Source organism: Camelina sativa, chromosome 14 (assembly GCF_030686135.1).
Source record: "Camelina sativa cultivar CO46 ecotype springtype chromosome 14, ASM3068613v1".
NCBI classification, from domain to species: Eukaryota; Viridiplantae; Streptophyta; class Magnoliopsida; order Brassicales; family Brassicaceae; genus Camelina; species Camelina sativa.
The window spans coordinates 6,558,736-6,571,785 of record NC_141893.1 but is presented as its reverse complement, the minus strand read 5'-3'; the positions used below and the strand labels follow the sequence as shown (position 1 = coordinate 6,571,785).

Genomic DNA, 13,050 nt, shown 5'->3' with positions numbered 1-13,050 from the left:
GTTCTGCGCTAATCACTCTCTTTAATTCTTATCACCACCATAGCATAGTCAATTAGTCATCCGTGAATCTTTATTAGTTTTAAAAAGAGCCACCTTTTTCCATTGTTTATGAGAGAAGGTGAGGGAAAGACAAAATAAATCGAGCCAAAAAAAAAAGACAACCTGTCTACATCATTTGGCACCGGGCTTATACAAACGCTTTAATCAAATATTTAACTCGTGTATTATTGATCTCCCACATGGAGTATTCTGTTAAAAAGATTTCATTATTACGTGATATTACTATTTTAATCACATATTTTAAAGGCGCAATCAGGCAAGTTGGGGTTTTTTTAAAATATTTGTTCAGAGAAATTAAAAAATAAAGGTAAAACAGAGAGGACCTAGGGAGTTAGCAAAAAAAAAGTCGTTGTACCTATTTATCCTCGTCTCTTCACCATTTTTTCTTACTCTCTTCTCTCCTCAATGTTGCATAGGCACTGACAAAACTTTCTTCCATTTACATTCTTCTTTGTACTTATGGTCAGGTCAGACTATAGTCTTACAGAAACAAGAAGAAGCACCTAACTAATTAGTAGATCAGGATCAAGCTTCAGCGGATCTAAAAAGATGGATTACGATCCAGCTCATATTATGAGCAGAGGGGGTAGTATGCGTCACAGCATAAGTCGTAGTGTGAGCAGAGCAAGCAGAAACGTGGAGGACATATTCAACACAAGCTCTAGACGAACCAAATCAGTCAACCAAGACGAAGAAGCTCTCAAATGGGCTGCCATCGAGAAACTCCCTACCTACAGCCGTCTCCGCACCAGTCTCATGCCCGAGCTCGGCGAAGAAGACGTCTACGGTAACCAAATCCTCAACAAAGAAGTTGACGTCACGAAGCTCGACGGCGAAGAACGTCAGAAGTTCATCGACATGGTCTTCAAAGTAGCCGAGCAGGACAACGAACGGATCTTGACCAAGCTCAGAAACAGGATCGACCGTGTCGGGATCCAACTTCCGACAGTGGAAGTGAGGTACGACAACTTGACTGTGAGAGCTGACTGTTACACCGGCGATAGATCTCTCCCTTCGCTTTTAAACACGGTGAGGAACATGGGAGAAACTGCTCTGGCCATGATCGGAATCAGGCTTGCCAAGAAAGCACAACTCACTATTCTCAAAGATGTTTCTGGGATCGTCAAACCTTCAAGGATGACACTTTTGTTGGGTCCTCCTTCTTCCGGGAAGACTACGCTTTTGCTGGCTCTTGCCGGTAAACTCGACAAGTCTCTTGACGTCACTGGAGAGGTAACCTATAATGGTTACCACCTCAACGAGTTTGTTCCCATCAAAACCTCTGCTTACATTAGCCAGAACGATCTTCATGTTGGTATCATGACTGTTAAGGAAACTCTTGATTTCTCTGCTAGGTGTCAAGGTGTTGGTACTCGTTACGGTATGTTCTGATTCAACTAAAGTTACTACTTTTTTAGTCTTTTTTGGTTTTTATGGTCGATTGAGTAATCTTACCTTTAATGGATGGCAGACCTTCTAAATGAGTTGGCAAGAAGAGAAAAGGACGCTGGGATTTTCCCGGAAGCTGATGTTGATTTGTTCATGAAGGCCTCTGCTGCTCAAGGCGTCAAGAGTAGTCTCATCACTGATTATACTCTCAAAGTCAGCCCCTCTCAACCTTAAAAGCCTTTTACTTTTTACTTACAAGTTACAGAGCATGCATATATAGGGTGTTATTGGTTTTTATGATAATTCAACTTAGCATATTATTGTTCAAGTAGACTGGTTATGTTACAGTGTACTTATAAAGTTTTTTGATGGAAACAGATTCTGGGGCTTGACATTTGCAAGGACACTATAGTTGGAGATGACATGATGAGAGGTATTTCAGGAGGTCAGAAGAAGCGTGTGACAACTGGAGAGATGATCGTTGGACCGACTAAGACTCTGTTCATGGATGAGATATCCACCGGGCTTGACAGCTCCACCACTTTCCAAATCGTGAAGTGCTTGCAACAGATTGTTCACCTCACAGAAGCCACTGTGCTCATATCTCTTCTCCAGCCTGCTCCTGAGACGTTTGATCTGTTTGATGATATAATCCTATTGTCGGAGGGTCAAATTGTGTACCAGGGACCTAGAGACCACGTCCTAGAGTTCTTTGAGGGGTTTGGGTTCAAATGCCCTGAAAGAAAAGGAACAGCTGACTTCTTGCAAGAGGTAAATACATATATAGATATGTTTATTTTGGTATAAATATTTTGATCCTTAAATGACTCACAAATTACATTTACGTATGGAACAGGTTACATCTAAGAAAGATCAACAGCAGTATTGGGTTGATCCAAACAGACCTTATAGATTCATCCCAGTGTCTGAGTTCGCCAGCAGCTTTAAGACATTCCATGTTGGATCTAAACTATATAACGATCTATCAGTACCGTTCGACAAGTCTAAAAGCCACAAAGCAGCTCTAGTGTTTGACAAATACTCAATGAAGAAAACAGAGCTTCTCAAAAGCTGTTGGGACAAAGAGTGGATGCTCATGAAACGAAACTCCTTCTTCTATATCTTCAAAACCGTCCAGATCATCATCATTGCCGCAATCACTTCAACCCTTTTCCTTAGAACCGAAATGCACACAAGGAACGAGGTCGACGCCAACATCTACATCGGATCACTCCTATTTGCTATGATCGTGAACATGTTTAACGGTCTTGCGGAGATGGCCATGACGATCCAGAGACTTCCCGTGTTCTACAAGCAAAGGGATCTTTTGTTTCATCCACCATGGACATTCACGCTTCCCACTTTCTTGTTAGGGATTCCAATCTCCATCTTTGAGTCTACAGCATGGATGGTGGTGACATATTACTCCATAGGATATGCACCCGAAGCTACCCGATTCTTCAAACAGCTCTTGATCATTTTCTTGATCCAACAAATGGCTTCCGGGATATTCAGGTTCATTGCATCTACATGTAGAACCATGACCATTGCTAATACCGGGGGTGTGCTCGTTCTACTAGTTGTGTTCTTGACTGGAGGTTTCCTTCTTCCTCGAGGTGAGATTCCGGTTTGGTGGAGATGGGCTTACTGGGTGTCCCCTCTTTCTTACGCTTTCAATGGTCTCACCGTCAATGAAATGTTTGATTCTAGATGGATGAATAAAATGGTAAATTCTTCATCATTTTTTTCTTTTCTCCCAAAGTCCTCACCAGCTTTTACTTGTAGCTAATAAAATTTGTGGTGAAAAATTGCAGTCTGCTGACAATAGAACGAAGTTGGGATCAAGTGTGCTTAATATGTGGGATGTATTTGATGACAAGAACTGGTACTGGATATCAGTTGGAGGCTTGCTTGCTTTTACTGTCGTCTTCAACGGATTCTTTACACTGGCACTTACTTATCTAGACCGTAAGTTTCTTTTTTTGTTTGATTCTGTTTTTTTTCCTCACCGGTTCAAAAATACTAATGTGTCTTCGATGTATGTATTGACCAACAGCCCTTGGGAAAGCACAAGCTATAATTCCAAAAGAAGAAGACGAAGAGGCTGCAGCCAAAAGTAAGTATTCCTTGTTTACATCTTGAATAGTCATTATACAAAACCAAGAAAAATAAATATTAAGAATTTACTCTTATATGGTAAAACAGAGGAGGTTGAGATGAAGAGTGCAAACAACAAGAAAGGAATGGTTCTTCCTTTTACTCCTCTAGCTATGTCATTTGACGACGTTAAATACTTTGTTGACATGCCTGCGGTAATCCTTTGAAAACTAGTTAACCTTATTATTATTATTAACGAAAAGAAACTCATACAGAACTATTGGATGGTGCAGGAAATGAGGGAACAAGGAGTTCAAGAAACCAGGCTACAACTTCTAAAAGGAATAACAAGCGCGTTTAGGCCAGGAGTGTTGACAGCGTTAATGGGGGTGAGCGGTGCGGGCAAGACAACTTTGATGGACGTTTTGGCCGGAAGGAAGACAGGAGGATACATAGAAGGAGATGTTAGAGTATCTGGATTCCCAAAGAAACAAGAGACATTTGCTAGAATCTCTGGTTACTGTGAACAAACAGACATTCACTCTCCACAAGTTACAGTAAGAGAATCACTTATCTTCTCTGCCTTCCTTCGCCTTGCTAAGGACGTAAGCAAAGAGGATAAAATGATGTTTGTGGATCAAGTGATGGAATTAGTAGAGTTGGTGGACCTGAGAGATGCAATTGTTGGTTTACCTGGTGTCACGGGGCTTTCCACGGAACAGAGAAAGAGGTTAACAATCGCCGTTGAGCTTGTGGCTAACCCTTCAATCATCTTCATGGACGAGCCAACTTCAGGGTTGGATGCTAGAGCAGCTGCGATTGTCATGAGAGCGGTGAGAAACACTGTGGACACCGGAAGAACTGTTGTGTGCACTATCCATCAACCTAGCATTGATATCTTTGAGGCGTTTGACGAACTACTACTAATGAAGAGAGGAGGACATGTGATATACTCTGGTCCCTTAGGCCGAAACTCTCACAAGGTTGTTGAGTACTTTGAATCCTTTCCTGGAGTGCCAAAGATTCCGGATAAGTACAACCCGGCCACATGGATGCTGGAAGCCAGTTCTCTTGCAGCCGAGTTGAAGCTTGGAGTTGACTTTGCTGAGCTATATAAGGCTTCAGCCTTATGCCAGTAAGTGAACACAACAAAACAATATTTGTTATAATGATGTGATGATACCTGACCTAACTAACTAACGTATGAATTGTTTGACACAGGCGGAACAAGGCTCTGGTGCAAGAACTAAGCGTGCCTCCCCAAGGAGCAACTGATCTCTACTTTGCTACACAGTTTTCGCAGAACACATTGGGACAATTCAAATCATGTCTATGGAAGCAGTGGTGGACTTATTGGAGATCTCCTGACTACAACCTTGTCCGGTTCATCTTCACCTTGGCAACATCTCTCATGATCGGCTCTGTCTTCTGGCAGATTGGAGGTAAGAGATCAAACGTACAAGACCTGACGATGGTGATTGGAGCAATCTACGCAGCTGTTGTATTCGTGGGTATTAACAACTGTTCGACGGTACAACCAATGGTGGCAATTGAACGAACAGTGTTCTACAGGGAAAAAGCAGCCGGGATGTACTCAGCCATACCTTACGCTATCTCCCAAGTAACTTGTGAGCTACCATATGTCTTGGTTCAAACCACATACTATTCGCTTATCATCTACGCTATGGTTGGATTCGAGTGGAAAGCTTCCAAGTTCTTATGGTTCCTCTTCATCAATTACTTCTCCTTCCTCTACTGGACCTACTACGGCATGATGACCGTGTCTCTCACGCCTAACCAGCAAGTTGCTTCCATCTTTGCATCAGCCTTCTACGGTATCTTTAACCTCTTCTCTGGATTCTTCATCCCTAGACCCAAAATTCCAAAGTGGTGGGTCTGGTATTACTGGATCTGCCCTGTCGCTTGGACCATATACGGTTTGATCACTTCTCAATACGGTGACGTCGAGACTACCATTGCTTCTATTGGTGGTCCACCTGGCCTCACTGTCAAGCAATACATTAAAGACCAATACGGCTTTGAATCAGACTACATGGGACCTGTCGCCGCAGTACTCGTTGGCTTCACTGTCTTCTTTGCCTTCATCTTCGCATTTTGCATCAGGAGTCTCAACTTCCAGACTAGATGACCACTCTACACTCTGTTTTTCTTGTGGTACATTTCTTGCAATAAAAGCTCTTTGCTTCTTATTTTTTTTCCTCTCTTAATGTGACTTTATTTTAAATCTAATGTAAAAATATTCATCAAGAAAAGACATTTTTAGAAATAAAAGTTGCAAACTGAAACAGAGAGAAGAAGTGGGAACTAATTTGAATGCTATGAAACCATCCTTTTTCCTTTTGTTCGGAAATCTAAATCATTACCGGTAAATATGGACATGAATTCCTATATATAGGTTATTGATTGATCGTCTTTACTTTCTATAAACGAAAATACTAAAACATGTACTTACGTAATTTTTTTTCTACGTTGCATGGAAACATTTTCTTTTAGGCATATTTCCCTGTTGGAAAATCGGAATTTCTTACTATAAAAAAAACAATTTGAAAGTATGGCGGAAACGTCTAATTCAATATTGAAATACTACAAATTACATTATTTGAAAAATAGAAATACATTTGCTACGTACTTCCATAACTTAAATAAAATCTGACTAATTTAGAATGTCACTGATAAAAATGATATTCTAAATATTTAATTCCATGCAACTTAGAATTTTTTTTTTACATTATATTTTTTTTGTCTTACTTATTTTAATAACAAATAATATATGGAATTTTAAATCTTTTGGTTTAAATTAAATTTTATACATATAATTAACTCTTTTTTTTGGACAAACCCTATATATAAATAAGTTTGTGGCTTTTCTGAAAAATTATAGTGGCCGACGTATAGTGAAAAAAGCCTTTTAAAGCCCATACAAAAGATTTGGTTTCTTCTTCTTCTAAGGGTTTTCGAGCGAAAATTTTCTGAGCAGCGGCGACGATGGGAGACACCGCCTTGGAGAAGACAGCGGAAGAGCTACGACACGAGATCGATGAGCTTCACCGTCAGCAGCGCGAGGTACTACTATCTTGACCTCAATCTCTCATTCTCACTTTATATAAATCCTCTCTGTTGAAGACGATGGTTTAATTCCATAATCCTGATCAGATTACGGAGAGGCTTCGTGACCCTCGTGGACTCCGTCGTGGAGGCTTTTCAGGCGTCGCTCCTCGCAATCAAGGCCGTAGAGGCTTTACTCGTCCTGTAAGTTTACTCTTCTCCTTTATTCTGCTTTATCTCCTTTGATCTGAAACAAATTGCGCTTAGTTGATTGATTATCCGATTTTGTATTTTTGATGAAAAGGCGGATAGGAATGACGTAGAAGATGAGCCACCTGCGAAACGGAGATTGTCTTCCGCCGTTGTTAAGGTAATTTTTGTGTTGAGAAAGTAATGAATTTTCTCATTGATAGATTGTAGCGATTGGTTTCTTAACTCTATTGGGGAAACCTTTTAGGTCGATGGTGAAGATGTTAGTAAGGATGAAGATTTGCCAGTTGATGGCAATGGAACCGAGGTTGTAGCTGGTGAAAATGGAACCTCTGATAAAAGTGACAAGAAGCTATCTGGACAGCATCGTGGAGATCGACCCCGGAGGGATACAGAACAACGAGGGACCAAGAAGGTAATTCAATCCCACTATATATATCCCTACATACTCTTTTTTTATCAGAAAGAGGCGACTTTTTACTCAATGGTCGTTGTTGTTGTTGTTGTTGTGCTCTGATCAGGGTTTTGAAGCTTTTGCATTGCCGGAGCCTGCACCAAGGGTTTTACCTAAGAATGAGGATCCTAAATTGGTTAATAGGAACAGAAGAATGCTGGGGAATCTTCAAGGGACTTTGGAGGTATGTGTTAAGAACTTAAGATTTACATGGACATAGCTCTTGCTTATGATATCTAGTCTCTCATTGATTAGCTTGATTCATGTTAGATGTGTCATTCTTTATTCAAGTTATTGTATTCTCACTTGTCTACATACTTTTCCCCTTCTGCAGAAGTTCAGAAAAGAAGATAAGCAGCGTTCTGGAACGGATGCATACGCCCGACGGTCCGCTGCCCTACAAAAGGTAAGCACGCACTTCACATGGCTTGTTTCATGAAGTAAAAAACCAGATATGTGATATTTTACGATGCTGTCACTGTTTATTGAGGGAAAAGTCATCTTCTATCCAAAACAGCATCTTCCTCCAGTTTCTTTTGACTTGTGTAGCGTTGTAGAGGAACATAAATCATTCTAGATATGATTTATGTTTTGGGATTGGATTATCCTGCCTTTTGATTGGAGATGTTAGTAATATTACTAAGATGTTAGGTGCATATATCATTATATGTCCAGTTAGAAGTGCGTTTATTTCTCAACTTTGTCTGTAGTACTTCAATGCATTAACAGTGTTTTTGTGCCGTATCCCTCCTACTCGTATAGGCTGAGCAAAAGTCCCGTGAAGAAAGTGAACGGCTGAGGCTGCAAGAGCGTGAAAATCTGACCGAAAAGAGGAGAAGAGATCTTGTAAGCAGCCAGCTACATTTTGTTTCTCTTTTACATAAAATTTTAAATGACAGTCTTGTGTAGTAGTGATCTGATATTCTCAATTTTACTGGTCAACAGACTCTTCGAGCCCGTGTTGCTGCTAAAGCAGAACAAAAGAAGTTGGAACTGCTTTTCCTTCAGTGGAGTGAGCACCAAAAAAAACTTAGCAAATTTATAAGGTACTGCTTTTAGTTCCATAGCGTACCCTTACTTGCTCTGCATGATGGATGAGTCTTAATGGTGAATTTGCTATTTATTTGATTTGCAGGTTATTTTTAATTTCGGTCCAAAAAGTGTGCATATTGACAATTTTATAGAGGCAAAGATAAGTTTCCATTCACGTGCATACAAATGTTGATGGGAATGGCAATGTTTGATGCTGTATGGCCTGCCATAGGTAGAAATTGATAGATGATATAAAGGTTTACATTAAAACTTATTTTATTTGATTTGCATGTGGACGGGTGTTTCAGGACAAAAGCAGAGCCCCAGATATACTATGCGCTAGTGAAGCCTTTGGAAGAAGATACAACTGAGGTGGAGCAACAGAAAGAGCAGGTAAGGTGTTTGTAGTTATTGAATGAACGTGGTGAGATGCATGCTATGAGATATTGATATTTGGATTGGTGACTTGTGGGCGCAGACATTCTTAGAATGGAAGGCGGCAAGGAGACAAGAAGTGAGCGAGTATCAAAAGGAAATAGAAGAGCAATATCTGGGTAATGTAGAGAAAGAGCTGGAGAGGTGGCAAAACGCAAGGAATGCGAGGAAAGCAAACAACAACGGGGCAATGAATTTGCAGGAAACAATGGATAAGGAATTAGAGACGCATAGGATGGAGCACGGGCCAAAGAAGAGAAAGATACCTGGCGGAGGAGTAGGAGATGAAGAGGAAGAAGATGAAGTAGAGGATATCAATGGTGGGGATGATGACATGATAATGGATGATATACTTGACGAGGGGAGAGATGGAAACATCAAGGAGGAAGGGGCAACTGATACAGTAAAAGCAGAAGCAGTAGAGGAAGACATTAAAGCTGAGGTCGTCTAGGTTATATAGTTTGTTTGTTCTTAATGAATGTGGTGGAATTTGCGAACTACTAAATTTGTAGGAAAGATTTGCCTTTGTACTACTTAGTGTTGGCCTCAGCTTTTCATACATGTTGCTATGTTAAGTTTTTCTTGTACGAGATTGTATTTGGTACACAAATCGGTTATATTCGGTTCAAATTCTTGAAAAATTCAAACTAAACCAGGATTCAGAACCAAAGATACATTTCACTTTTCAAGGACTCTATTTGACCCAAAAAAACAAAAGAAAAGGACTCTTTTTGACTTTACAAGCCTCACACGTGTAAGCGTGTTTTTACAGAGATAACGACACGTGTACATCAAAAGCCGTTATTCGTTGCATCTAACGGACCTCCTTCGTCGCCTACGATGAAATCTTCTCCCCACGACGGCGATGGTGGAACTTGCTCAAAGCTCGGCGACTCTGCTGGTGAAAGACCCATAAAGGCAAAGTAAGGCTCTGGTGCCGGTGAAAATCTTGAACCTAGAATCCACGGTGACGCTGCCGCCGAATCCTCCACGAGACGGTTGGGAGACGAAGGGGGAGTCAGGGGAAGAAGAGTCGCGAGACCGTGGACGGCGATATGTTGACCAACGAACAAACCAGGGAGGAGAAGTTGAACACCGTCGAGAAAAATCGAGTCGTTGGAGGAAGAAGGCTTAGTGAGAAGGAGGCGGTGAGACGGGAGAAGCGTCGGGAGAGAGGAGGCGTTGGGAAGAGATCGGAGCTCAGAGAGTGGGAGGCGGAGCGGTACGGAGTGAAGGCGTAGAGTAGAAACGTAGAAGGGAAACGAATGAGTCATGTCGAGAGCGAAGAGCATTGAATCGGTGGGAGCGAAGAGAGTGAGGGACTCGTCGGAGAGTAGATCGAAGAGGAGATCGGAGGTGATGATGGCGTTGGCGAAGAGAGCACGGCCTCTGACGCGGAGGACGGCGATGGCTCTTTCTAACTCTTCCAAAGGAACGCCTGCGGATGGATGAGGAAGACAGAGGAGGAGGATGATGAGGGCTCCGAGAAAGATGGCTCTGAAACAAGAAGCGCTCGAGATGTTCGCCATTGCTTGTGATTCTTGAGCTCTAAGAGAGATAGTAAAACGGAAGATGAAGAAAAGAAAAAAAGCGGTTATGATTGGGGTTTATATAGGGGAAGGAAGTGAATCTTGAGAGGTTCTCGATTCTGTTACAGAGTCCAAGACTGTTTAGAGCTTTTACTCTCTTTTTTTCTTTTTCCCGCACTTCATATTTTATTTTGAGCTTTATATATGTTTAGTTAATATCTGCAGTTACAAGCTCAATCACAAAAGTATGAGCAATTGGCTCAAAAATGGACTATGAGGGTTCCTCTATTCTAAGGTAAATTGCAGTGTTACAGTTTTGTATGAATGAATCATCTCTGTTATCCTCTACGGCTCTACCTGACACCTAGTGGTTCCTTACTATTGATCAAAACAACAGATTTGATGAAGGGTGCTGCTTATTACTACTGATGAAAATTATGCAGTATTATTATTGTATTACAACAAGAATAAGACTTTCCACTAGCCAGAGAAGTAACATACAGCTATTTGTCTGCCACAAAATGGTAAAATCTGAGGGGACATATGGTCCTATAATCTTTAGCTTGCTTTTAGCTTTAGCCTTTTAGCCTTTAGGCCACAGCCATTCTCTTCCTCGCTTTACGGGCCTATAGTTCAAATATGCATCCAATTGAACATTCTTGTTTTCACGATAGAAACAAGCCATGGAGAAGAAGGGAAAAAGGAAAGGACCTGGTTTTCCCAGTTTGTGCAGCCCGTGACAAGAGCCAGCAGAAGAGTTTGCAGAGGAGTTTGGGACATCAAGAAGTGTCCCGTTCCCACTGGCTTTGATGCTCGTCTTGTCGGTCCGTGTATTAAACGGTTTTTGGAGAAATTAGGCTACTTTGGTCCTCTCAGTATCTCTGCATTCGGCCTACTAACAGACATCTCCGTTGACGTCCTGCGAGCAGTCTCTTCCACTGGAATCGTTCTTCAAGCCACCCCCTTTGGTTAATATATCTTTCTACAGTACTTTTCCTTGATGAATTCATAACAGAGAGGGTCTCAAGTCTTTTAAGTTTCTTTTGATTTTACAGGTTCTCGTGAACTACTGACGCTTATCTCTTGTTGGACCTATGAGAATCCACCTCCAGCTAACATAATGCTCATATCCGATCCCACAGTGGACAACTCTTATAACTTGAGTATGCTCAAGTATAACTATGGATACAACGTTATTAATCCCTATCGATATGGTCCCTACTCCAGTATGAGCCTCTGGGAAAAATTTCTTCTGGCAGGTGTGTGTTTAATTTTTCCTCTCTCTCGCGGTACGGTCGGGTGTGTTGCTAAGAAAGAAATAACCAGTTGCTGAACTAGCTTACTTTCTTTTTTTTTTTTTTTTTTTGCTCTCTCTCTCAGGGGCACTTGAGGTGGATGATAGGTGCATTGAAACGGATGAATCTGCGCCCTGGTTTTGCTAAGGATGCCTCCTTGATGTTAATAAACCTGGCCTCCTTTGTACCATTGGCCAAGGCTTTGATACTTTCGACACGCATCTCTCTAGTCCAGAACATGAACATCAGGTAATTTAAGCATCCTAGCCAAACCTCTTGTTTTTTCAATACCTCTTGTCCTTGTCTTAACAATATTTTTGAGTCAAACAACCTCTTACCACTACTAGTTTCCCTTTCTCACTTCTTCTTGTTTTTTGCCTAAAGATGATGTTGCGCTCGTGCCCTTCTAGATCTAATCCACGTGTTGAGAAGTATGATGATGAGTGCGATGATGAGGAGTGGGATGATGAGTGCGATGATGAGGAGTGGGATGATGAGGCAAGTTTTTTTTTCTTTCTTTTTTTTAAAGTTCCCTGCTTTAAATCCTCTTTCCTCTAGTAATTTCCCATTCTCACGTAATTTGACCCTATGTTACCTTTTTCTGCCGGATGTTCATTGGTTCTTCCCTCCGCAGCATCCAGACATATTTCAAACTGCTTATCCTCAACCAAAGGCAAGCCTCTTTGTTTGCCTAATTAATTCTGACCCCCCATGTTATCTCTGCTTGAAAACTCCTTTTCTCAAGTTTTGTTTGCCTAATTCTGACGCCAATGTTTTTTTTGGCCTTTCTGTTCAAGCAGACGTGGGATTGGTACTCTCAGCTGCGTCGAGAAATGTCTGCAACATCCATTGCGGATACCCAACTAAAGGCAAGCGTGCGTTTGAGATTTCTAATGTTTAGTTTTGTAAGTTTGACCTCAAATGTTTGTTTTTTCCTTCAAGCAGACTGGGGAACAGCCGGGGGAGTTTGCAGCACCAAGTGAGCGTCCCCATGATTTTGCTACTACCATGGCGAGTGACCATCTAAAGGCAAGTTTTTTTAAAATATCTGAAAACGTTGAGATTTCTTATTTTTAGAATTCTGGGTCTTTCTTCATGAAAACTATAAAACATTGCAGGGGAAGCGATAAATGTTGTCGCGGAAGTGCAAGTAACCGATGACGTGAAGAAGTGGAAGGAGAAGGGTACATAGCCCATGGTGTTCTTCTTCTTCTCTCTAAGGCATTTAGTATTGAGAATGGTTTGTTCTACTTCTGGCGGCAAATGTTGGGTTAACTTAATCTATGCTGCTTATTTTCAAGTCTCTTTTTATTTTATTTTTATGAAGTTTGTTAATTCTGTTTCAAATGATCAAAAGAGCTCTTTCGGCAATAGTAAAACATTTTAAAAGATTTGTGTTGATGACAGTCAAAGAAGAGTAGTACACTATCTCCAATGAGTAAATCTAATATATTAGTGTAGAAACAAGAGTTAGCATATAAAA

The 13,050-nt window shown here is 41.1% G+C and overlaps 4 protein-coding genes across 6 annotated transcripts; 3 read left to right on the top strand and 1 right to left on the bottom strand.

The window, feature by feature from the left end:
- The first annotated feature begins 363 nt into the window (after positions 1–363).
- On the top strand, positions 364–5,838 carry LOC104740207 (ABC transporter G family member 35-like). The gene is made up of 9 exons (XM_087486461.1): positions 364–1,441; positions 1,532–1,662; positions 1,828–2,220; positions 2,306–3,175; positions 3,264–3,417; positions 3,506–3,565; positions 3,655–3,761; positions 3,840–4,681; positions 4,768–5,838. The coding sequence occupies exons 1-9, from the start codon at positions 610–612 to the stop codon at positions 5,693–5,695; spliced, it is 4,317 nt and encodes a 1,438-aa protein (XP_087342587.1). The 5' UTR covers positions 364–609; the 3' UTR covers positions 5,696–5,838.
- Positions 5,839–6,438: 600 nt separating this feature from the next.
- Positions 6,439–9,395, top strand: LOC104740206 (uncharacterized). Of its 3 annotated transcripts, none has more exons than XR_015580882.1 (10): positions 6,439–6,630; positions 6,721–6,816; positions 6,917–6,982; positions 7,070–7,237; positions 7,344–7,460; positions 7,611–7,682; positions 8,039–8,122; positions 8,222–8,322; positions 8,412–8,540; positions 8,617–8,662. XR_015580882.1 is itself a non-coding variant. In XM_010460736.3 (10 exons), the coding sequence occupies exons 1-10, from the start codon at positions 6,553–6,555 to the stop codon at positions 9,192–9,194; spliced, it is 1,275 nt and encodes a 424-aa protein (XP_010459038.1). In that variant the 5' UTR covers positions 6,444–6,552; the 3' UTR covers positions 9,195–9,395. The 3 variants fall into 3 exon arrangements, 2 of the variants coding, with proteins under 2 accessions (XP_087342591.1, XP_010459038.1); XM_010460736.3 differs by lacking the exon at positions 8,412–8,540 and adding an exon at positions 8,787–9,395 and having other exon boundaries at positions 6,444–6,630; positions 8,617–8,701; XM_087486465.1 differs by lacking the exon at positions 8,617–8,662 and having other exon boundaries at positions 8,412–8,541.
- LOC104740203 (fasciclin-like arabinogalactan protein 19) lies at positions 9,396–10,614 on the bottom strand. Its single transcript, XM_010460735.3, has one exon. It carries the CDS (start codon positions 10,270–10,272, stop codon positions 9,535–9,537), a length of 738 nt encoding a protein of 245 aa, XP_010459037.2. The 5' UTR covers positions 10,273–10,614; the 3' UTR covers positions 9,396–9,534.
- LOC147927893 (uncharacterized) lies at positions 10,539–12,956 on the top strand. Its single transcript, XM_087485934.1, has 9 exons — positions 10,539–10,567; positions 10,846–11,240; positions 11,328–11,531; positions 11,716–11,816; positions 11,952–12,065; positions 12,202–12,240; positions 12,368–12,436; positions 12,513–12,596; positions 12,686–12,956. Exons 1-9 carry the CDS (start codon positions 10,539–10,541, stop codon positions 12,695–12,697), a joined length of 1,047 nt encoding a protein of 348 aa, XP_087342060.1. The 3' UTR covers positions 12,698–12,956.
- Positions 12,957–13,050: the final 94 nt, after the last annotated feature.